This window comes from Grampus griseus (assembly GCF_964374135.1).
Source record: "Grampus griseus genome assembly, chromosome: 1".
Lineage (NCBI taxonomy): Eukaryota > Metazoa > Chordata > Mammalia > Artiodactyla > Delphinidae > Grampus > Grampus griseus.
In genome coordinates this window covers 26,466,559-26,493,381 of record NC_139017.1, presented here as the reverse complement: position 1 = coordinate 26,493,381, position 26,823 = coordinate 26,466,559, and the positions used below count along the sequence as shown (strand labels likewise).

Genomic DNA, 26,823 nt, shown 5'->3' with positions numbered 1-26,823 from the left:
AAAGAGAAAAATCTTTAAAGTATTCAGAGCAAAAAAGATAACTTACCTTCAAAAAAGTAACTATAAGATTTAAAGCTGATTTCTCAATAGAAACAATAAAAACCAGAAGTCTTTGAAGCAAAATATTTTTAAGTTACCGAAGGAAAATAATTCCCAAACCTAAAATTCTGAATACAATAGAAATAGCATTTTAAAAAATGAAGGTGAACAACCGATAATGTCTTACAAGATACATGAAATTAAAAGAGGAAAAATTTTTAAGAAAGAAATGAAGGATGAAATAAAAATGATTGGAGAGAAAGTGACAAATATTGAGGATAGGCAAAGAATAAATGGAATTCCTGAAAAAGGAGAACCAAGGCAAAGGAACAAAACAAATACTAATAATTCAACAAAACACAAACAACCCCCCCAAAAAATAAAATTTTCAAACTTCTTATTGAAAGAGCATACCATATACTTCAGAATATCAAATCAGAATAGCCAACCCATGTGGGCATATAAGCAAAAAAGCAAGAAATTTATAAGGAAAATTAAATTATCATCAGACATTTTATAGCAGTGTTGTATGCCAGGAGAAAGTGGAGTCAAATATTTAAGATACTAAAGGAAAATAAATACAAGCCAAGGATTTTACATCCAGCAAAACTGATTACACTGTAAATGGCACAAACTGCTATCAGTATGTAGAAAGCTCTGATAATATTGTTCCCAGGAGCCCTTCCTGGGTAATTTACTAAGTAAGAAGCTTCAGAAAATCAAAAATACTAAAGAGAAATCAACATAAGGACTAGGAGGAAGCATTATAATATAGTATATAGTTACTTACAAGACTAAAACAAAATGAGGGTTAAATGGGTTAGAATGTAATATATAATGGGTGTATTCTCTGACAATGTAGATCTAGTACAATTATAAAATATGATAGGAGAATGTGAAGAGCATATACAAGGGAAAAGTATAAGTGTTTTCAGTAATCATGACACTGGTGATAATATTTGTATTGTTTTTCTAAAGTTTTGAGGTGTATAATGTGAGATAAAACAAATGTGTAATAATGACATTTTCTAATACCACCATTCCTCACCAAGTGTTTTGTTGTAAAAGCAAGAAGATACATATGTTAAGATAGAAGAAGTTAGACAAAAATCTTGAATTCGAATAGGACTCAATATGAACTCATGAGGTATTGGATATTGCTCTGGATATAAATTTATGAATCAAATAGAGAGATAGATAAAATTTTCCTATTCTGACCGTTAAAATCTTAGAAACATAACTAATCAGTAGCTGAAAGTATACTTAGTAGCCAGATTGTTGTTTTGAAATACCGTTTCCGACTAAACGTACTGGGCATTCTTAGATAAATTGCTGATTCCACGCCTGAAGGAAGAAATGTACAAGATGAGCCTAGAATAGTTTGGCATACCCAATAGCAAGGAAGTATCAAGGACTGCTAGAGTCATTTAAAAGTAAGCAGAAATCGGGCTTCCCTGGTGGCGCAGTGGTTAAGAATCCGCCTGCCAATGCTAAGCGACATGGGTTCGAGCCCTCGTCCGAGAAGATCCCACATGCCGCGGAGCAACTAAGCCTCTGTGCCACAACTACTGAGCCTGCATTCTAGAGCCCGTGAGCCACAGCTACTGAGCCTGCATGCCTAGAGCCCGTGCTCCACAACAAGAGAAGCCACCACAATGAGAAGCCCGCACACCACAACGAACAGTAGCCCCCACTCACCACAACTCGAGAAAACCTGCACGTAGCAACGAAGACCCAACACAGCCAAAAATAAACTAAATTAATTAAAAATAAATAAATAAAAGTAATCATAAATCAACATCAAGAGGTTTCTACTGGCCAAAGATGGGACAGTTTGCGCTTCCTGGAGAATAATTATTGCAATGGAGTAAAACTCATTAAATATATTAAATTGATGAATTCATGATTTTCTTTTTAAATCACCTTTACAGAATGATAGGAAACCAATGCCTTATTTTGAAAACTGGTAAATAAAGAGAAACAAATATTTATCCTATTTTCTTCAAATGAACTCTACCAATGGACAAACAAACAGTAGATGAGGGGAAGCATCTCTTTATAAAATTATTCCAGTTGACAAATGAAAAAATAGAATTGAAATATCACCATTTTATAATCCAGATAATAGAGGTTATTATAAAAAAATTTATATCAACAAATTTGGCAATGGACAAATGCCTTGAAAAATACACCAAAATTTCTTGTATTCCCCCCCTCCAAAAAATAGAAAACTCTAATCTCAGATGGCTTTCCTGATGAGGTCTACCAAATATTTAAGAAAAATTTTACTTCAGCCTTATAAAAACTCTTCCAGAGTATAAGGGCAGGAGGAAACACTTTCAACTCATTTTGTGAATCCAGGAGGACTTGATGAGGACCTTAAGAGAAGAGAATGATGAGCCAATCTGACTCATAACCATAGATACAAAACACCTGAACAAAATTCTAGCAAATCAAATACAGCAACTTATTAAAAAATAATCCAGGGCTTCCCTGGTGTCCCAGTGGTTAAGAATCCACCTGCCAATGCAGGGTCACAGGTTCGAGCCCTGGCCCGGGAAGATCCCACATGTCACGGGGCAGCTAAGCCTATGCGCCACAACTACTGAACCTGCGCTCTAGAGCCCACGAGCCACAACTACTGAAGCCCGCGTGCCTAGAGCCCGTGCTCCACAACAAGAGAAGCCACGACAGTAAGTCTGTGCACTCCAAGGAATAGTAGCCCCCACTCGCCGCAACTAGAGAAAGCCCACGCACAGCAACAAAGACCCAACACAGCCAAAAATAAAAACAAATAAATAAAATAATAATAATAATCCATCCAGGCCAAGTTTTCTTTATTTCATAAATTAAGCGTTGGGGATATTTGAAAATCAAAGTAATCCACTATATTAACAGTATAAATAAGAAAAGGCATAAGATTATTACAACAGTTGATGAAAAGTCATCTGATTAAAAATTTATCACCCATACATAACATTATTTTTTAAATAAATCTTAGAAAATTATAAATAAATGGTAACTTCCTTAACCTAATAAAATGTCAATACAAAAAACCTGTATAAAACATCATTCTTAATGGTGAAAATGTGAAAGCCTTCCCTCTGAAATCAGGAATGAAACAAGGAGGCATGTTCTAACCATTTCTATACAACATTGTTCTTGATGTCTGTAATAAGGTAAACAATAAACAATACAAATAAATTAAAAGTGTAAGGATTGGAAAGGAAGAAATGAAACTCATATTCACAGATAACATGGTTGTTCATCTGAAACAAAGTTAATAAGTGAGTTTAAGAAGTTCTCTCTGTACAAGGTCAATATACAAAAGTCCATTGTTTTTCTGTATATCAGCAAACATTTAAATAATTTAAAAATTAGATATATAATTTTCAACAGCACTAAACTATATTAAATAATTAGAAATAAATTGATATGTAAAACATATATATATATATATAAAACCTTTCTATATATATAAAACCTTTTGACAGAGTGGCTGTTTGCACGAAGCTCAGACATGGAAGTCAATGACTGAGCTTAACAAGCGCCTCCCGTTAGAAGAAGCCTGGGGACCTGAGGTAAGAAAAATATTACCTTGCAAATTGTTTATTTATAATAACTAACTTGGCGTTTTAGTATTAAGTGCTTAATGGAAACACTTTGGGTTTAAATTTGATTTTGTAAATCAAATCCAATTTTTCTATTGGATTATATTATGATTTCCAAGATGCTTCATCTTAATTCTATTTGATCTTCTGTTGCCCCTGCATTACTAACAATTTTGTTTTAATTTTCTCTTCTGAAAATCTGTTTGCAGATTATTAAATATCTGACAAACATGTTAAAGCATTGAGACTGAGTCTTTCTAAAGACTGCCTGAAGTTTCAATCTTGTGTAACTAAAAGATCATTTCTGAATATCAATTATGCATCCTATATTGTTTTCAAGTGAATTTTCTTAAATTGAAATTAATTTATGTTATTTGGCAAATCAAATCATATCTCATGAATAAAATGTGACATATAAGGTACTTCAGCCTGTAAAATGTAAACCCTACAATAAGAATGTTATTTTGCTTCTACGTCAGAACCTATACATGTCAAGATAGAGATATATATACAAACGATATGTATCTCCCTCTGAATTCCCAACTCCAAACCATCCATTTTCCATCCACCACTCCCTATCTTCCTAGTAACATTATTCTAGGAGCTTTACTCCAACAATCCTTTGAACAATTCTTCCAGCTCAACATAACCTTCAATTCATTGATCCTACCATCCTCACCCCACCCCCGGTTCTCTTTTCCCTCTTTATCTGGCTTAAATTCCACAGTCAATAGTCATATCACTCTATTAATATGACCCTCAATTCTTTTGCCCCCCCCACTTCTTTATGTTTGCATAGCTAAATCACAACCTTAGTTAAGTTCAACTGTCCACCTTAGCACCTGACTGTGGCCAGAGAAAAACATACCCATGCTGACTTGTTTCACTTTCATCTCATGATTAAAATGGTCCCATAATACTGCCCAACAAATACTTCTTTACCTCATTCTCTCTTCCCCTCTCATCAATAGTTATTGCATGCTTTCTCCTCTTCCCCCATCCTCGTTCTTATCTAATGAACTTGCTTTCTACTTTATCAAGAAAATTATGGTCGTTATTAGACCTGGGGCAAGACCCTTCTATCTAATTTTATTTAAAGAAGCACATATTTTAGAATGTGCAACATGTTGCCATATTGTTTTCAATATTTTGACAACTAAAATTCCTTATAACTAGTTTCCCTTGTAATGCAACCTATTTTATGTTATTATTTTTAAAAACATTATTCTGAGAGGGGCCCATAGTAGTCCATAGGCTTCACCAGATTGCCAAAGGGGCCCATATAAAAATAAAATACAACTTTATATATATTTTTAAATCTATTTTTATATATTTATACACGCTCACTATGAGGTTATGAACCCCTGATATAGGTGTAAAAAGAAAAGGACTAAATCTGGGGTCATTTCAGTATTTAGAGATGGGGGAAATGAGGAGAGGCAAAGGAGGTGAAAAAGGAATAATCCAAGAAGCAAGAGAAGATCCAGGCAAGTATGATGTTTTGGACCTCATGTAAAGCAAGTCTCACCAGAAGGAGGGAGGGATCAAGTGTGCTAAATTCACTACTAAGATAGGTCAACTATGATGAGGATTGAAACTGGATCATTTACTTCAGCAGCAGGGAGGTAACAGGTAACCTTGACAGGATCAGTTTTCGTAGGATAGTGAGAGACAAAACCCTACTGAAGTGGGTTTAATTAGTATGGAAAAAAAGAACTCAAAGCAGCAAGAATAGACAAGAATAGTCTCTGCAGAGGAGTTTTGCAGTAAGGAGAGAAATAGTGTAGTGGCTGGAGAGCAATGGGTTGAAGAAAGGGTCTTTTTTTTTTTTAATAATTGAGAAAAATAACCACATGTTTACTGATGGGAATATTCCAACAAACAAGAAAACTGATGATGCTTCAAACTTAACATGTCTGAAACTGAGTTTCTGATATCCACCCTCCAGACATACTCCCCCAACATTCTTTCCCACCTCAGTTAATAAAAATTCCATCCTCCCAGTTTGCTCAGGATAAAAGCTAAATGTCATCTTATGCTCCACATTTGGTCTTTCAGCAAATCTTGTTGGCTCTTTCTTCAAAGTATATTGTGAATTTGGTCACCCTGTGCCACCCCAACTGCCACCATACTGTTTCAAGCCACCATCACCAACCATCTGGGTTATAACCATAGCATCCTAAATGGTTTCCCTGCTTCGGGCTTGCCTGCCATGAATCCATCCACAACACAGCACCAAGACTGATCCTACTAAGACATAAATCAGAACGTGCCACTCTTCTGCTCAAAACCATGTGATGGCTCCCATGTCACTTAGAGTTATGACAAAGCCAGCAGGACTCCCTGCACCCCATCCCCACCGCACCCCCATCATGACTAGCTAATGCCTTTCTTCAGGTCTTTACTTGAAAATCAACTTATCAATGAAGACTTCCCTGGCCACTCTACCGAAAAAGTTAAACATCACCCCGTGACAGTTGCTATCTCCTTTCCCTATCTTCTTTAATGTCATTAGCATTTATAACTCTCTGACACATTATATAGTCTATTTACTTATCCTATTTATTATCTGGATCCCCAACTGAAATGTAGGCTCCATAAGGGGAGGGAATTTTATTTGTTTTGTTCACTGGTGTATCCCCAGCATCTAACCCATTACGGGTGCTCAATAAATATTTGTGGAACTAATTCATTAATTATAGGTCACCCACCTATTACAAACAGTATTATTCTGCTATTTAAAAAATCATAAGGAAGTAAACTAGTAATGGAATCCGTTAAGAACAAAACTTACCCTTCTAACTTCTTGTTGAAGGACATCCAAGAATCTGGGGTTGAGGGTAAATGTAAGTGACCCTCTTACACAGAATCTCACAAAGGGCACCCAAATGTTATAAGATATGACAAAATAACATACTCCTAGGAAGGGATGAGCTACCTGATAATTAACAGTCATGGAGATTGCCTCAATAGGTATGATACAGTGCAGTAGTTCTCAAATTTTAGAATCACCTCGAGGTGACATCAGAATCACCTAGAGGACTTGCTAAAACAGATCTCTGGGTCCTACCTCCAAAGTTTCTGATTCATTAGATCTGGGGCTAAGCCCCCGAATTTGTATTTCTAACAAGTTCCCAGGTGATGCTGATACTGCTGATCTGGGGACCACATTTAAGAAACATTGAAGTAGTGGCTTACATTCTATAAAGATTCTAGAGTGCCCACACCAGGCCCTAAGTGTTCAGTTCTACCATATGAGAGACAAAAAGCTCACAACTAAAAGGGTGGATTCAGTCTGGAGTCTGAATATAGTAGAAGGCAGGTACCTGCAAAGACTATTTATGTCCTAGTGAGTAAGGCTATGCTTACTGAAGAGTGTCACTGTATATTTATTCAACATGGCAATCAGAGGTGCTCTCTTCCTGAAACATATACCTGAAATGAAATAGCCTTCCAATTGCTACATAGTCCTGATTCTACAAGGATGAATGACACTTGCATAAAAATCTGCGAAGTAGCTCTAGAGACTGTAAATTCTCAAGAGAAAATCTGAAGGACTCATAAACAAAAGTGGCATTTTCACAGGTTCTTCCAACTTAATGTTGGAGTTTGAGAAGGAAAGGGAGAATGTGGGTTATGAATGGTTGGCTACATACTTATAACTCAGGATGTGAGTTGAGTTTCTGGACATGACTGACATAGTAATCCGAGATGTCCTTGGCTAAAGATGAATTGTATTTCTCTTTCTGACTTACTTCACTCTGTATGACAGACTCTAGGTCCATCCACCTCACTACAAATAACTCAATTTTGTTTCTTTTTATGGCTGAGTAGTATTCCATTGTATATATGTGCCACATCTTCTTTATGCATTCATCTGTTCATGGACATTTAGGTTGCTTCCATGTCCTGGCTATTGTAATAGAAAAAAAAACACCATATGCTAACACATATATATGGAATCTAAAAAAAAAAAGGTTCTGAAAAACCTAGGGGCAGGACAGGAATAAAGATGCAGACATAAAGAATGGACTTGAGGACATGGAGAGGGAGAAGGGTAAGATGGGACTAAGTGAGAGAGTGGCATGGACATATATATACTACCAAATGTAAAATAGATAGCTAGTGGGAAGCAGCCACATAGCACAGGGAGATCAGCTCGGTGCTTTGTGACCATCTAGAGGGATAGGATAGGGAGGGTGGGAGGGAGACACAAGAGGGAGGAGATATGGGGATATATGTATATGTATAGCTGATTCACTTTATTATAAAGCAGAAACTAACACACAATTGTAAAGCAATTATACTCCAATAAAGATGTTAAAAAAAAAGAATTGTAATTCATGAGGTCAGGGCTGACGTGTTTTCTTAGAGGCTATATAGCTTGATCAAGTGGGCTTTCAACTTAAAAAGAAAAGGGAAAAACACAATAATTGGAAAAAAAAAAGTCTGTTACTACAACAGGAAATATCAGGCATGACACAAAAATAGGAGCAACAATCAGTGGGAATCATCTTTCACATTAGGAAATAACTAGGTAGAAAGTTGGAAACAATATAAATATTCCCAGGTGCCTATACACAAAAAATACTTGTAATGATAGAAGATGAATGTGTCCTTATCAGCAATACATTGCTGTGAGGATATGTGTCCAGTTCCTGCACATATTTAGTATGTGCCACATATTCTTTCAATTAAGTTCATGGTTTCATGTATTAACTCACTTGGTAGAACAAGAAGTTCCCAGGCCCGTGTTGGCCTACGAGAAACTCCACCAACAAAAAAATAATAAGAAGAAGACATATCATGTTTTCAAGTTAGGGTACATCAAAAAATGATTGGTTGCCACACGTAGGGGGTGAAATGGGTGAAGGTGGTCAAGACGTACAAACTTACAGTCATAAAATGTCATCGGCGTGCAAGGTACAGCATGGTGACTGTAGTTAATAATACAGTATTGTATGTTTGAAAGTTGCTAAGAGAGCAGATCTTAGAAGTTCCCATCATAAGAAAAAAAATGTAACTATGTATGGTGATAGATGTTAACTAGACATATTGTGGTTATCATTTCACACTATATGCAAATATTGAATTATTACATTGTATACCTGAAATTAATATAATGTTATAGGTCAATTATATCTCAAAAATAAACAAGTACTTACATACAAATAAAGGTAGAAATGAATTTTTTGATGTTCAAAAGAAAAAAATAATAATGATGAGTCTCTTACTTGTTTTTCATTAATGTACACCTAACATATTGCTTTATAACTGTGCCAGAGAGTGCAGTAGTAGAAAGGTAGACAAAGGGAAGAAATAATAGTAAATGTGATAAAGGAGAGAGATAGAAGAATTATTTTGCAGTTTATCAAGACATACAGTAACACTTCATGAAATTGTAAAAAATCATTAAGAGTTTTAGGGATGGGCTTCCCTGGTGGCGCAGTGGTTGAGAGTCCGCCTGCCGATGCAGGGGACACGGGTTCGTGCCCCGTTCCGGGAGGATCCCACATGCCGCGGAGCGGCTGGGCTCGTGAGCCATGGCCGCTGGGCCTGCGTGTCCGGAGCCTGTGCTCCGCAATGGGGGAGGCCACAGCAGTGACAGACCCGCGTACCGCAAAAAAAAAAAAAAAAAAAAAAAAAAAAAAAGAGTTTTAGGGATGGGACTTATAATTAAAATATAATTATGGAATGATTCACCTATGTAAAAGAAAATGACCTGTTAAGAAGGAAAGTAGAGGAATTTTCAGTGTGAAGGCAATATTCACCTTCAAAAAAAATTTTCAAACACGAGGGTAAATACTGGAGTATATATAAATAAGGTAAAATGAGAGAGCTATAGAAGGGACTTCTATGTATACCAGATCCCATAGCCAAATAAGGGAACTATATGAACTGTCCTGATTATCTCCAAAACCAAGTAGAGTTAAGAAAGAATACAATATCTGCATATTGAAAAATGTCAAAATGTAGGGAGAATATGAAGGAAAGAACAAGAAGTAAATACCACTTGAATAAATGGGAGTTACTCACTCAAAAGCTATAGAAAGAATTCAGCCTCACTGAGAATACATGACAGACAAGCAAGACTTTAAGTAGGGTGTGAAAGCATACAGGACCTACAAGAATCCAGAAGAAATGCCATGTATTATTTTAGGATTTTATTTTATTACCTTAGCTTTAATAAAGTAACTGTAAAAATATATAGCGTTTATACTTTTTAAAAAGGGAACAGGAGATAAATAAATGAGACCCACAGAGAGACAGTAGTGGTTATAGGGATAAATAAAAGTCTTAGGAGAAGATTTGACTACTGTATCCATACCTTATGATCAAAATAGTGTCTGTCCCAAAGTAAGCATCCTTGAAGGATTTTGTGGTTTTCAATTTAGGGAAATTAAATGCTTACAGATTCTCAACACCCTAATGTATTATTGTTTGCAAATAAATAAACACAGCATTTTCTTTCACTAAGCTTCACTTTTTATCAAACTTGAACCCAAGATAGCCTCTAAAAATACTATACTACACTAAAATGATAGAAGGGATAGGAATAACTATTATATCTCTAAATAATTTTCCAAAATAAATATATGAGTATATAATTTTGTATATTAAAGTCAGCTAATGACCTAAAGGTTTTTGTCTTTGTTTTCTACTCAGAACTATAAGCACTGTTTTTCTTATGCTATTGGAAAACCAGGAGACTTAAATCAACCATATGAGATTATCAACAAGTCTAACCGTAACCATTTAGTTTGGCCCTTGGACCATTCCGGAATGTATGTGTTTCGTGTGAAGATCCTGGATCCAAACTATAGGTGAATATAAATGTTCCATTATAATAGTTTTCGCCTTAGTTCCTAAAAATTAAATTTTTATTTTCTTGATTTAATTTGATACCACCCAGCTATCCAATTAAAGGCATACCTCATTTTATTATGCCTCACTTTATTGTGCTTCAATTTACAAACTGAAGGTTTGTAGCAACCCTTTGTCAAGCAGGTTTGTCACAGCCGTTTTTCTAACAGCATTTGCTCAACTTCATGTCTCTGTGTCACATTTTAGTAATTCTTGCAATATTTCAAACCCTCCACCAGCAAAAAGATTATGATTTGTTGAAGGCTCTGGTGATGGTTAGCATTTTTTGAGAAATAAAGTATTTTTTAATTAAGGTATGCACAGTCTTTTTTTAGACATAATGCTATTGCACACTTAATAGACTATAGTATAGTGTAAAAATAACTTTTACACCCACTGGGAAAGCAAAATTTTGTGTGACTCACTTTATTGTGGTATTCATTTTATTGCGGTGGTTTGAAACTGAACCCACATCTCCAAGGTATGCCTGTCATATTTGTTTTTTCATTTTGGAGCAATCCTGTTAAACATTCTGTGGGAGTGGGAGATAAGATTTCATGTTAAACATTAATTAAATTAATCGATTCACAATTACATTCTGAGTACTTTACTATGTTTCATTGCTATGATAGATGCAAATAGAGCATAAGGATAATCTCAGCCTTTAAGATGCTTGTAATTAAACTGGTTGGGGAAGGAGGAGTGGAGGGTACACATAAAACCAAAGGAGGATAAATCAGAGCAAACACATGATATATTTTTCAAATATAATTATTTGTTTTATTGATAGGCATAATAATAATTCAGAGATGGGAAAAAATCAATGCTATCTTGAGCATCAGGAGAAAACTTCCGGAGAACAGGGAGCATTAAGAATTTATATTGCCAGAGAACTAAGATAGACCCTTCAGATGAAAGAAATCACACTAATAATGGAATGAAGCTGAATATTAACATATTGTCTATGGTTCGTGGACTCATGAAAGAAAGTGGAAAATACCTTGAGTGAGGAAGGTAAAAAACAAAGGGTGCAGACTAATTCGAGGCAATTCATAATGTTGAATTCAATTTCAAACCATGTCCTAGAGAGCCTCTTTAGTATCTTTACTAGGAGAGTGTTGTGATGAGAGTATAGTTCTAGGAAAATTAGCCTGAGAATAAAGAATCTTATAAAAGGAGAATAAATTGCAGATAAATGAGAGGAGTGGAACTAACAAGACAAGCGTCAAAGGAAGCTCTGTTGGCAGGAGGAGTGGAAAGAAAGGAAAAAGTCTAATAAATATTTATCAGGAAAAGAGATATTATATTGATCTAGTGTGGCAAATGAAGGAAAAGAAGGAACTGATATAGTCTCAAGTTTTCTAGACTAGGTGATTAAAAATTATGGTATTTTCTTTGACCACAGTAGACACTGAGGTGGTTTTTCTTTGAGGTCTTTCTTTTTCTAAGAGTTCTGACTTTGCATTTGAAAGGACAATGACATATCTGAGTGAAGATGTCCTATAAACAGTTAAAAATTTTAATTTGGGCCTTGAGTTGGAGGGAATAGCTGATGATAAAGAGTTTTGAAAACACAAACGTGGGCATCTTCTATAGTGACTCCATGAGCACACATAAGTTAACTGACTTATGAGAAGAAAAGGGCTTTTAGGAGATACCCACAGTGAAGGAATTGAGGGTGATGAGAAAAGGAGCTGAGCAGAAAACTCCTCAAATAAAAGAAAAAATGAAGAGAAAGAAAAGTTCTATATTACCCAAGCAATCTACAGATTCAAAGCAATCCCTATCAAAATTCCAATGATATTTTTCACAGAAATAGAACAAACTATCCTGAAATGTGTATGGAACTGCAAAAGACCCCAAAAAGCCAAAGCAGTCTTAAGAAAGAAGACCAAATTTGGAAGCGTCACACTCCCTGATTCCAAACTATATTGCAAAGCTGCAGTAATCAAAACAGTATGGTACTGACATAAAAACAGACACATAGATCAATGGAACAAAATAGAAATCCCTGGAAAGAAACTCACACATATACAGTCACTTAATTTATGACAAAAGAGCCAAGAATATATAGTAGGGAAAGGACATTCTCTTCAATAAATGGTGTTGGGAAAATTGGACAGCCACCTGTGAAAGATTGATACTGGACCACTATCTAACACCATACAAAAAATTAACCCAAATGGATTAAAAACTTGAACATAAGCCCTGAAACCATAAAATTCCTAGAAGAAAACATAGGTGGTAAGCTCCCTGATGTCAGTCTTTGCAGCAATTTGTTTTTATTTGACACCAAAAGCAAAGGCAACAAAAGCAAAAATAAACACATGGGACTACATCAAGCTAAAAAGCTCTACACAGCAAAGGAAACCATCAACAAAATGAAAAGGCAACCTACAGAATGGGAGAAAATATTTACAAATCATATAGCTGATAACGGATTAATATCTAAATATATAAAGAACTCATACTACTCAATAGCAAAAAACAAAAAAAAAACACAAAACAATTTAAAAATGGGCCAAGGACCTGATTAGACATTTTTCCAAAGAAGACATACATGAAACGGGTACATAAAAGGGTGCCCAACATCAGTAATCATCAGAGAAATACAACTCAAAACCACCTGTTGGAATGGCTATTATCAAAAAGACAAGAGATAAGTGTTGATGAGGATGTGAAGAAAAGGGAACACTTGTGCACTGTTGGTGGGAATGTAAATTTATGCAGCTACTATGGAAAACAGTATGGAGGTTCCCCAAAATATTAAAAATAGAACTACCATATGATCCAACTATTCCAACCCTACATATTTATCTAAAGAAAACAAAAACACTAACTTAAAAAGATATATATACCCGCATGTTCATTGCAGCATTATTTACAATTGCCAGTATATGGAAATAACATAAGTGTCCAAGGATGGATGAATGGACAAAGAAAATGTGGTATGGAATATTATCTGGCCATAAAAAGAAGGAAATCTTACCACTTGAGATAATGTTGATGGACCTTGAGAACATTATGCTAGAGAGTCTACTTTGATTTGAGTCCTAATTTTGCCACTAGTAACATCTAGTCTTAAGCAAATTATTTGGTCTCTTTGAGCTTATTTACCTGTGAAATGAGTCAGTAATAGCTATCTTATAGTATCCTGAGGATTAAATGAAGAACCTGGGTAAAAATCCCTACCTTTGCTGGGCACATAGCAAGGACTCAATAAAACTAAGTTCTTTTCCTGTATCTTCTCCCACACGAAGATAGGTGAAATCATATTATTAATGTTTATTTAGTTACATCCTGTCTCATTCCAAGCAATATGCTAAATTACGAGAGATAAAATACCTAGGGATAAACCTACCTAAGGAGGCAAAAGACCTGTACTCTCAAAACTATAAGATATTGATGAAAGAAATCAAAGATGATACAAACAGGTAGATATAGTGGGTTCTTGGATTGGAAGAGCCAATATTGTCAAAATGACTATACTACCCAAGACAATCTACAGATTCAATGCAATCCCTATCAAATTATCAATGGTATTTTTAACAGAATTAGAACAAAAAATTTTACAATTTGTGTGGAAACACAAAAGATCCGGATTAGCCAAAGCAATATTGAGAAAGAAAAATGGAGCTGGCAGAATCAGGCTCCCTGACTTCAGACTATACTACAAAGCTACAGTAATCAAGACAGTACGGTACTGGCGCACAAAAAGAGAACTATAGATCAGTGGAAAAGGATAGAAAGCCCAGAGGTAAACCAATACACCTATGGTCAACTAATCTATGACAAAGGAGGCAAAATATACAATGGAAAAAAGACAGTCTCTTCAATAAGTGGTGCTGGGAAAACTAGATAGTTACATGTAAAATAATGAAATTAGAACATTCTCTAACACCATACACAAAAATAAACCCAAAATAGATTAAAGAACTAAATGTAAGACTGGATACCGTAAAACTCCCAGAAGAAAACAGGAAGGGAGATTGGTTCAAGATGCCAGAGTAAAAGGACGTGCTCTCACTCCCTCTTGCAAGAGCACCGGAATCACAACTAACTGCTGAACAATCATCAACAGGAAGACACTGGAACTCACCAGAAAAGATATCCTACATCCAAAGACAAAGGAGAAGCCACAATGAGATGGTAGGAGGGGGCGCAATCACAATAAAATAAAATCCCATAACTGCTGGGTGGGTGACTCACAAACTGGAGAACATTCATATCACAGAAGTCCACCCACTGGAGTGAAGGTTCTGAGGCCCACGTCAGGCTTCCCAACCTGGGGGTTCCGGCAACAGGAGGAGGAATTCCTGGAGACCCAGACTTTGAAGTCTAGCGGGATTTGATTGCAGGACTTTGACAGGACTGGGAGAAACAGAGACTCCACTCTTGGAGGGCACACACAGAGCAGTGTGCACATCAGGACCCAGGGAAGGAGCAGTGACCCCATAGGAGACTGAGCCAGACCACCTGCTAGTGTTGGATGGTCTCCTGAATAGGTAGGGTGGTGGCTGTGTCTCACCATGAGGACAAGGACACTGGCAGCAGAAGTTCTGGGAAGTACTCCCTGGAGTGAGCCCTTCCAGATCCACCATTAGCCCCACCAAAGAGCCCGGATAAGCTCCAGTGTTGGGTTGCCTCAGGGCTAACAACCAACAGGGAGGGAACCCAGCCCCACCCATCAGCAGACAAGCAGATTAAAGTTTTACTGAGCTCTGCCCACCAGAGCAACATGCAGCTCTACCCACCATCAGTCCCTTCCATCAGGAAACTTGCACAAACCTCTTAGATGGCCTCATCCACCAGAGTGCAGACAGCAGAAGCAAGGAGAACTAGAATCCGGCAGCCCATGGAACAAAAACCACATCCACAGAAAGATAGACAAGATGAAAAGGCAGAGGGCTATGTATCAGATGAAGGAACAAGATAAAACCCCAGAAAAACAACTAAATGAAGTGGAGATAGGCAACCTTCCAGAAAAAAAATTCAGAATAATGAGAGTGAAGATGATCCAGGACCTCGGAAAAAGAATGGAGGCAAAGATGGAGAAGATGCAAGAAATGTTTAACAAAGACCTAGAATAATTAAAGAACAAACAAACAGAGATGAACAACACAATAACTGAAATGAAAAATACACTACAAGGAATCAATAGCAGAATAACTGAGGCAGAAGAACGGATAAGTGACCTGGAAGACAGAATGGTGGAATTCACTGCTGCAGAACAGAATAAAGAAAAAAGAATGAAAAGAAATGAAGACAGCTTAAGAGACATCTGGGACATTAAACGCAACAACATTCGCATTATAGGGGTCCCAGAAGGAGAAGAGGGAGAGAAAGGACCTGAGAAAATATTTGAAGTGATTATAGTCGAAAACTTCCCTAACATGGGAAAGGAAATAGCCACCCAAGTCCAGGAAGTGCAGAGAGTCCAATACAGGATAAACCCAGGAGAAACACCCCAAGGCACATAGTAATCAAATTGGCAAAAATTAAAGACAAAGAAAAATTATTGAAAGCAGCAAGGGAAAAACGACAAATAACATACAAGGGCACTCCCATACGGTTAGCGGATTTTTCGGCAGAAACTCTACAAACCAGAAGGGGGTGGCATGACATATTTAAAGTGATGAAAAGGAAGAACCTACAACCAAGATAACTCTACCCGGCAAGGATCTCATTCAGATTTGATGGAGAAATCAAAAACTTTACAGACAAGCAAAAGCTAAGAGAATTCAGCAACACCAAACAAACTCTACAAAAAAATGCTAAAGGAACTTCTCTACGTGAGAAACACAAGAGAAGATAAGGGCCTACAAAAACAAACCCAAAACAATTAAGAAAATTGTCATAGGAACATACATATCGATAATTACCTTAAACGTGAATGGATTACATGCTCCAACCAAAAACACAGGTTTGCTCAATGGATACAAAAACAAGACCCATACATATGCTGTCTACAAGAGACCCACTTCAGACCTAGGGACACATACAGACTGAAAGTGAGGGGATGGAAAAAGATATTCCATGCCAATGGAAATCAAAAGAAAGCTGGAGTAGCAATTCTCATATCAGACAAAATAGACTTTAAAATAAAGACTATTACAGGAGACATAGAAGGACACTACATAATGATCAAGGGATCAATCCAAAAAGAAGATATAACAATTGTAATTATTTATGCACCCAAAAAAGGAGCACCTCAATACATAAGGCAAATGCTAACAGCCGTAAAAGTGGAAATCGATAGTAACACAAATATAGTAGGGGAATTTAGCACCCCACTTTCACCAATGGACAGATCATCCAAAATGAAAATAAATCAGGAAACACAAGCTTTAAACCAAACATTAAACAGGATGAACTTAACTGACATTTATAGGACATTCCATCCCAAAATAACAGAATACACTGTCTTCTTAAGTGCGCACAGAACATTCTCCAGGATAGATCACACCTTGGCACACAAATCAAGCCTCAGTAAATTTAAGAAAATTGAAATCATATCAAGCATCTTTTCTGACGACAGCGCCATGAGATTAGAAATCAATTACAGGGAAAAAATGTAAAAAAAACAAAAACATGGAGGCTAAACAATAGGTTACTAAAAAGCCAAGAGATCACTGGAGAAATCAAAGAAGAAATCAAAAAATACCTGGAGACAAATGACAATGATCACGTCATGATCCAAAACCTATGGGATGCAGGTTCCTTTACACCTAAAGGAACTAGAGAAAGAAGAACAAATAAAACCCAAAGTCAGCAGAAGGAAAGAGATCATAAAGATCAGAGCAAAAATAAATGAAATAGAAACAAAGAAAACAATAGGAAAGATCCATAAAACTAAAAGCTGGTTCTTTGAGAAGATAAGCAAAATTGATAAACCATTAGCCAGACTCATCAAGAAAAAGAGGGAGAGAACTCAAATCAATAAAATTAGACATGAAAAAGGAGAAGTTACAACAGACACCGCAGAAATACAAAGCATCGTAAGAGACTACTACAAGCAACTCTATGCCAATAAAATGGACAACCTGGAAGAAACAGACAAATTCTTAGAAAGGTATAACCTTCCAAGACTGAACCAGGAGGAAATAGAAAATATGAACAGACCAATCACAAGTAATGAAATTGAAACTGTGATTAAAAATCTTCCAACAGGGCATCCCTGGTGGCGCAGTGGTTGAGAGTCCGCCTGCCGATGCAGGGGACACGGATTTGTGCCCCGGTCCAGGAAGATCCCGCATGCCACAGAGCGGCTAGGCCCATGACCCATGGCTGCTGAGCCTGCGTATCTGGAGCCTGTGCACCACAACAGCAGAGGTCACAACAGTGAGAGGCCCGCGTACCATAAAAAAAAAAAAAAAAAAAAAGATACTACAAAAAAAATTACAGACCAATATCACTGATGAATATAAATGCAAAAATCCTCAACAAAATACTAGCAAACAGAATCCAATAACACATTAAAAGGATCATACACCATGATCATGTGGGATTTATCCCAGGGATGCAAAGATTCTTCAATATTCGTAAATCAATCAATGTGATACACCATATTAACAAATTGAAGAAGAAAAACCATATGATCATCTCAATAGATGCAGAAAAAGCTTTTGACAAAATTCAACACCCATTTATGATAAAAACTCTCCAGAAGGTGGGCATAGAGGGAACTTACCTCAACATAATAAAGGCCATATATGACAAACCCACAGCAAACATCATTCTCAATGGTGAAAAACTGAAAGCATTTCCTCTAAGATCTGGAACAAGGCAAGGATGTCCACTCTCACTACTATTATTCAATATTGTTTAGGAAGTCCTAGCCATGGCAGTCAGAGAAGAAAAAGAAATAAAAGGAATACAAATTGGAAAAGAAGTAAAACTGTCACTGTTTGCAGATGACATGATACTATACATAGAGAATCCTAAAAATGCCACCAGAAAACCACTAGAGCTAATCAATGAATTTGGTAAAGTAGCAGGATACAAAATTAATGCACAGAAATCTCTTGCATTCTTATACACTAATGATGAAAAATCTGAAAGAGAAATTAAGGAAACACTCGCATTTACCATTGTAACAAAAAAATAAAATACCTAGGAATAAACCGACCTAGGGAGACAAAAGACCTATATGCAGAAAACTGTAAGACACTGATGAAAGAAATTAAAGATGATACAAACAGATGGAGAGATATACCATGTTCTTGGATTGGAAAAATCAATATTGTGAAAATGACTATACTACCCAAAGCAATCTACAGATTCAATGCAATCCCTATCAAATTACCAGTGGCATTTTTTACAGAACTAGAACAAAAAATCTTAAAATTTGTGTGAGACACAAACGACCCCGAATAGCCAAAGCAGTCTTGAGGGAAGAAAACCGAGCTGGAGGAATCAGACTCCCTGACTTCCGACTATACTACAAAGTGACAGTAATCAAGACAATATGGTACTGGCACAAAAACAGAAATATAGATCAATGGAACAGGATAGAAAGCCCAGAGATAAACCCACACACCTATGGTCAACTAATCTATGACAAAGGAGGCAAGGATATACAATAGAGAAAAGACAGTCTCTTCAATAAGTGGTGCTGGGAAAACTGGACATCTACATGTAAAAGAATGAAATTAGAACACTCCCTAACACCATACACAAAAATAAACTCAAAATAGATTAAAGACCTAAATGTAAGACAAGATACTATAAAACTCTTAGAGGAAAACATAGGAAGAACACTCTTTGACATAAATCACAGCAAGATCTTTTTTGATCCACCTCCTAAAGTAATGGAAATAAAAACAAAAATAAACAAATGGGACCTAATGAAATGTACAAGCTTTTGCAAAGCAAAGGTAACTACAAACAAGACAAAAAGACAACCCTCAGAATGGGAGAAAATATTTGCAAATGAATCAATGGACAAAGGATTAATCTCCAAAATATATAAACAGATCATGCAGCTCAATATTAAAAAAACAAACAACCCAATCAAAAAATGTTAAAAAAAAATAACCAAAGACCTAAATAGACACTTCTCCAAAGAAGACATACAGATGGCCAAGAGGCACATGAAAAGCTGCTCAGCATCACTAATTATTAGAGAAATGCAAATCAAAACTACAATGAGGTATCACCTCACACCAGTTAGAATGGGTATCATCAGAAAATCTACAAACAACAAATGCTGGAGAGGGTGTGGAGAAAAGGGGACCCTCTTGCAATGTTGGTGGGAATGTAAATTGATACAGCCACTATGGAGAACAGTATGGAGGTTCCTTAAAAAATTAAAAATAGAATTACTATATGACCCAGCAATCCCACTACTGGACATATACCTAGAGAAAACCATAATTCAAAAAGACACATGCACCCCAATGTTCATTGCCACACTATGTACAATAGCCAGGTCATGCAAACAACCTAATGTCCATCAACAGAAGAATGGATAAAGAAGATGTGGTATATATATACAATGGAATATTACTCAGCCATAAAAAGGAACAAAATTAGGCCATTTGTAGAGATGTGGATGCATCTAGAGACTGTCATACAGAGTGAAGAAAGTCAGAAAGAGAAAAACAAATATCGTATATTAACACATATATGTGGAACCTAGAAAAATGGTACAGATCAACAGTTTGCAGGGCAGAAATTGAGACACAGATGTAGAGAACAAACATATGGACACGAAGGGGGGAAAGTCACGGTGGGGGGGGGTGGGATGAACTGGGAGATTGGGATTGACATGTATACACTAATGTGTATAAAATGGATAACTAATAAGAACCTGCTATATAAAAAAATAAATAAAATTCAAAAAAAAAGAAAACATAGGCAGAACACTCTTTGACATAAATCACAGCAATATGTTTTTGGATCATCTCCTAGAATAATAGAAATAAAAACAAAAATAAGCAAATAGGGCCTAATTAAACTTAAAAGCTTTTGCATAGCAAAAGAAACCATAGATGAAATGAAAAGACAACTTACAGACTGGGAGAAAATACCTGCAAACAATGCTACCAACAAGGCATTAATTTCCAAAGTATACAAACAGCTCATATAGTTTAATATCAAAAAACAACCCAATCAAAAAATGAGCAGAAGATCTCAATAGACATTTCTCCAACGAAGACATACAGATGGTGAATAAGCATGTGAAAAAAATGTTCAACATCACTAATTATCAGAGAAATGCGAATCAAAACTACACTGATGTATCACCTCACACTGGTTAGAATGGCCATCATCAAAAAGTCTACAAATAACAATGCTGGAGAGGGTGTGGAGAAAAGGGAACGCTCTTGCACTGTTGGTGGGAATGTAAATTGGTAGAGCCACTATGGAGAACAGTATGGAGGTTTCTTTAAAAACTAAAAATAGAGTTACCATATGATCAAGGGATCCCACTCAGGGGCATATCTGGAGAAAACTGTAATTTGGAAAGACACATGTGCCCTAATCGCACTGCAGCACTATTTAAAATAGCCAAGACATGGAAGCAACTTAAATGTTTATTGACAGATGAATGGATAAAGATGTTATATCCATTTGCAGCAACATGGATGGACCTAGAGATTATCATACTAAGTGAAGTAAGCCAGACAGAGAAAGAAAAATATCATATTGATACCACTTATATGTGGAATCAAAAAAAAAGGAAAGAAAGAAAAGATAAATATGAACATATTTACAACATAGAAATAGACTCACAGACATAGAAAACAAATTTATGGTTACCAAAGGGGAAAGAGCCAGGAGGGATAAATTAAGAGGTTGGGATTAGCATATACAGACAACTATATACAAAATAGATAACCAACAACCAACCTATAGTTTAGCACAAGGAACTATACTAGATATTTTATAATAACCTATAAGGGAAAAGAATCTGAAAAAGAATAGATATATGTATAACTGAATCACTTTGTTTTACACTGAAATTAACACAACCTTGAAAATCAGCTATACTGTACTTCAAGTTTAAAAAAAGACTCAAAAAAAAAGCTAATGAAATTAATGAAATTGTCCACTTAACGGAACAAAATTCTTAGCAAGTCTTCTTTGATGTCAGTCTACCAACCATGATTTTGCAGTGAAATTATCAGCAGAACAAAGAAGGGAGTATATATTTAAATATAGTAATTTTCTTAATTATAAAGGCCTTTGACTTATAAATATATCAAATTCTTCATAGACTAACCAACTTGATAGTTTGTCATATAGATGTGATTTAAATGAAATTACATAATTCATCATTAATAACTCTCATTCCTTACTCTATAGTGGAGATTTTTCTCTGTAAAATGGGAGGTAATTTCTCTGTAAAATGGGAGGTAATCAGTTTGATAAAAATTTCTTTTAGTAATAATAAAATTATTAACTATCTCGAAAGAAAAAATAAAAAAGAAAATGACACCTTAACTAAGATTATACATGATTTGGTTGTTACCATAGAGATGTGCAGGGAGTCTTGTAATACACTGTATTTAATTTAATCGTTAATATTATTTTTCTAATTTGCAGTTTCTGTAACCTCACCACTATATTTGCAATAGAGACCTTTGGAGTGATTCCCAGGTAACGACTGGTGCCTGATCAGTCTTTAATGAGGGAAGTTGTAAAGGATACGGTGGCAGCTAAAAAGGAAACAGATGTCTCCCCTATCTTCCTGGGACACTAATACTTCTGTCCTACATGTGACATCCTAAAAATTGTATGTATCTACTAAACCAGGGATACAGCAAGTAGGAATTCCTGAAAATTGTTGCTGCATTTGGGTCGCCTTTTGTTCATCCCCCTCAACAGCCATTGTCTTCCCAATCAAAAGCGTCTTTCAACTCCACCTAAGGGCAGATGGTAGACTGCAGCAGTGGGGACAGGGAGAGGACAGTGGCTGTGCCCCAATGACCCTGAGTCAGCCCTTGACCACTGGCCATCATTCCAATACATACAGGAAACAGGTAGTAAAGGCATTTCCCTGGACTCAGCTTTAGTTTCCTTGGAGAGAGCAAGTGAAAAGTCTTAATACAAATGTTGGGATGGCAGATGACTCTGCTTCTCTGTGCTGTGTTTTTATTTTGTTTTTTGTTTTGGAAAATGTTAAACAAGAGTGGACCACAAACACTTAACTTACTTATGGCCCTACTTTAAATATTACTGACTCCTCAATTTTTTATGCTAATCGGAGGTTAATGGTGTGAATAATCTGCAAATGAGATAAGTCATGCCTGGTTTCTAGGAAACTTTAGGAAACATGCATAGCCTTTCTGCAGCAACTTCTCTTTCTCATTAGATTTGTATGTTTGATTTAGATGAATATTAAGAACATACATCCACTCAAGTAACCACCAACAGAAGGGGGAGTTGGTGAGTTAGGGAGGAGAGGAGGGAGTAAAGGGGCATCTCACCTATTTGCCCCAGCTCACCTCCCAGTAGCTGGATTTTTCTTTTTAAACATGCAACTTATTTATTTATTTATTTTTTTGGCTGCGTTGAGCCTTCATTGCTGCACGCAGGTTTTTCTCTAGTTGCGGCATGAGGGGGGCTACTCTTCATGTGGTGCACAGGCTTCTCATTGCAGTGGCTTCTCTTGTTGTGGAGCACAGGCTCTAGGTGCACAGGCTTCAGTAGTTGTGGCACGCAGGCTCAGTAGTTGTGGCTCGCGGGCTCTAGGACCTTCCCAGCTTGTTAATTCAACTACGCCTGCTACAATTCTTCTTCATCCTCGTTGGGACCTCCACCTCTACTTTCAATCTCTCCTTTTTTACCTCCTATTTCCTTACATTTCAAACAAAGTCTATTATTTCAAATAACATTTTCTAGTATTCCTTTACCTTTCTGGAATTTGGCACTCCCTCTGGCAAGCCCCTAACTACCTTCTTTCTTTGTGATTATATCTGAGCAGCCCCGTAAAGAAAGTTACACAACAGGGCAAATTGATCACCAACTTCAAATACATCGCCAACACTACCCGGAAATCCTACTTTCTTCCTCTGGTCAACCAGTGTTTCCACTTTCCATAACAACTGCTTCAGACCTTATCTAATTAGTTTGCTCCTTGGACCTCCTTTCCTTAACAATCATCAAATGAACTTTTTTTTCACCTGTACAGAGAAATTAGAAGCTATCAGACAGGAAATTAGAAGCCATCAGACCTTTATTTCTGATTCCGAACATATAAACCAACTAATATCTAAACCCATTCTCTCCTCTTTCTATCCTTCTACATCCTCTTTAAATATAATTCTTCTACCTATGCCTTGAACCCTATTCCTTCCCACTTTCTAAGGAAAATTCCAAATCAATTATTCCTTCTCTCTTCTATATATTCAACTTTCCCTCACAACTAGATCCTTCCAATAGGCTTTTTTTTTTTTTTTTTTTTTTTTTTGCGGAACGCGGGCCTCTCACTGCTGTGGCCTCTCCCGTTGCGGAGCACAGGCTCCGGACGCGCAGGCTCAGCGGCCATGGCTCACGGACCCAGCCGCTCCGCGGCATGTGGGATCTTCCCGGACCGGGGCACGAACCCGTGTCCCCTGCATCGGCAGGTGGACTCTCAACCACTGCGCCACCAGGGAAGCCCCCAATAGGCTTTTAATCACCCTCAAGTTTTTTAAGCAAATAAAACAACAACAACTATATCCCCCTTCTAGCCACCACCTTTCTGCAAGATCAACTCCTTAAAAGGCTTGTTTACTCTCATACTCCTCATTTCCCTATATTCCATCCCTATTTTGCTAATCCATCCAGCCTGCTTTCTCTGTCATACCTTCACCGTTACTTCTCATTAGAATAGCTTTGACCTGCACTAAATCTGTGTGGTACTTTCTTATATATTCTGTCTCTCTGTTGAAATTCTCACTTTTCATGCATTGTTCTCCTGACTTCACTGAGCATCTTTATGACCATTATTTTGAACTCTATTAGGTCAATTACTTATCTCCATTTCATTAAGGTCTGTTTCTGAAGTTTTATCTTGTTCTTTTGTTTGGAATGTATTTCTCTGTTTCTTCATTTTCCTAGATTTTCTGTGTTGGTTTCTATGCAATAGATAAAAGAGCCACTTCTCCCAGATGGAACTTAGTGTTCAGTCCAGTCCTAGCTGTCGTTTGTCTTTTAAACCGTTGTGATTGTCCAAGCTGCCTTCTTAGTTCTTAGTGTCTCCCAGTAGTTGAGGGTGTACCAACACCTGTTAGTGTCCCAAAGAGGAGGATCTCAGTCAGAACCTAGATGCAGCCCCGCTGGAAGCTGGACCCTCAAGCAGCAGCTTTTAAAGTATGCATGTAGGCCTCTTTCAGAGAAAGACCAGAAGATTACCTTTCTCTCTCTTCCCTCTGTGCTGAACGCTAAGGGAATAGCCAGTTAAGAACAGTTGTTATAGTCCTGTGGGACTATAACAGGTGTGCTCAGGTGTGTCCCCCTCAGCAGCAGCTGTAGAAACTGGAGCATCAGAAGTATGCACAACATCATTTCAGGGAGATACCAGTGACCTGGAGAGAGGCAGAAGGAGAGCGCAAAGATGGCATCTGCCAGCTTCCCAGTCTCTGCAGAAGATTGCAGTTAGCCCCTAGATTTGTGTTATATTAGGAGACTAAACCTCAGATTTCAGCTTTTTACGCGCAGGCTCAGCGGCCATGGCTCACGGGCCCAGCCGCTCCGCAGCATGTGGGATCTTCCTGGACCGGGGCACGAACCCATGTCCCCTGCATCGGCAGGCGGACTCTCAACCACTGCGCCACCAGGGAAGCCCTCAGCTTTTAAGATAAGCAACTAGGTCTCTTTCATGGAAAGATGGGAGATGGGCATTTCAGTCTGCTGGCTCTGTGCTGAGCGGGGAGTGAGAGAGGGGGTTAGCCACCAAGAGTCCTCAGGATCCCATTTGTTTGCTACAGCCTTGTGGGTCTCATGGAGGAAAGCCTAGCTGGCTTTCAGAGCCAAACACCTGTTTGGGGGTCCCATCCCTCAGGTGGAAGTTTTAAAAGTTGGGGTACTGGGTATTGGATCCAAACTCCGTAGGGAGAAGCTAGGATTTGTGAGTTCCCTCGTCATTGTATGTTGCTCTGCTGGGGCTGGGAGTTTGGGTGAGATTGTGCCTCAGTCTCTCCTACTCGTTTTTATGTGAGTGGGTTTTTCTCATTCACCCAATGTGTAAGAGTTGCTCAGCTAGTTTCTGGATTTCTTTCAGAGGGAGTTGTTCTATATGTAGCTGTAGGATAGGTGTGTCCATGGAAGGAGGTCAGTTCAGGAGGCTCCTTGGTCACCATCTTGAGCTGCAACTGGCCTACACTAAGTCTGACAGATAGTTTTCAGTCCACATTTTATTTGAGCTTCCATTAGTGTTGACTTTCCCTTTGGCTGCCATATTGCTCTATAGGTTTTCCTAGCCTTCTGTAGCCATTCTCTCTCTCTCTCTAGTGAAGACAGCCTCAACGTATATCACCAGCCATTAAATGTTGACGTTCCTTAGGGCTCAGTCCTGGTTTTCTAGCTGCTCATTCTGGCAAGTTCATCCATACCCATGATTTCAGTTAATATCTATAAACACACAACTCCCAAATCATATCTCTAGCCCAGTCCAGGGCCATATATCCCACTCTCTACTTAACCTCTTCTCTTAGATATCTCAAAGACTGGTCAAACTGGACATGGCCAAAAATGAACTCATGATCTTACCACCCATTCCCTTACCCCATTATTTGTACCACTGTAAAACTAACTTATCAAAGTAATTGCATTCAGCCCTATGAATTGTCATTGCACAGCTCAAGCAGAATTCATTCACATAGGCTGTAATGTGAAGGGTGCCCTCTGGAGTTGAAAAATATGGCGACCCTATTTTCCAATGTTCCCTCACTCAGGAAATAGCACATCAAACTGTACAAGCCAAACACCTAACAGTCAAAAATGAAAAACAAAAACCTAGGGATCACATTCATTTCTTTCTCTCTCTCTCCTCTAGCTCATCCAGTCACTGCCTCCCATTCATTTAACCTCTTAAATTGCCCTTAAATGAATCCACTTCACCAAACCCATCACCACCACACCACTTTAATCCAAGTTACCATTATCTCTGATCCGAATTACTGCAATAGACTCATAATGCTAATTTTAGTAGCTTAAAATCCTTAAGTTTCTTTCCTTAAAATGGGAACTTCTTAACATGGCCTACAAGACCTTTTCTGCTCTAGCCCCTACCTATGTCTCCAGTCTCATCTTGCATCATATTCCCCTCATTTTCTCAGCTCCAGACCTATCAACCTTCTTTCAATCCCCAGTCTTCTCC

General features: G+C 37.4%; 1 protein-coding gene across 1 annotated transcript in view; it reads left to right on the top strand.

Annotated features, from left to right (window-relative positions):
• The window catches only part of CATSPERE (catsper channel auxiliary subunit epsilon), a gene marked incomplete at both ends in the record, with an annotated part of 243,645 nt that overhangs the window by 214,719 nt on the left and 2,103 nt on the right, over positions 1–26,823 (top strand). The window contains 3 exons of the mRNA XM_082657660.1: positions 3,534–3,620; positions 10,317–10,474; positions 22,065–22,118. Coding sequence (XP_082513786.1) covers positions 3,534–3,620; positions 10,317–10,474; positions 22,065–22,118 — 299 coding nt within the window. The remainder of the gene's footprint in view (positions 1–3,533; positions 3,621–10,316; positions 10,475–22,064; positions 22,119–26,823) is intronic.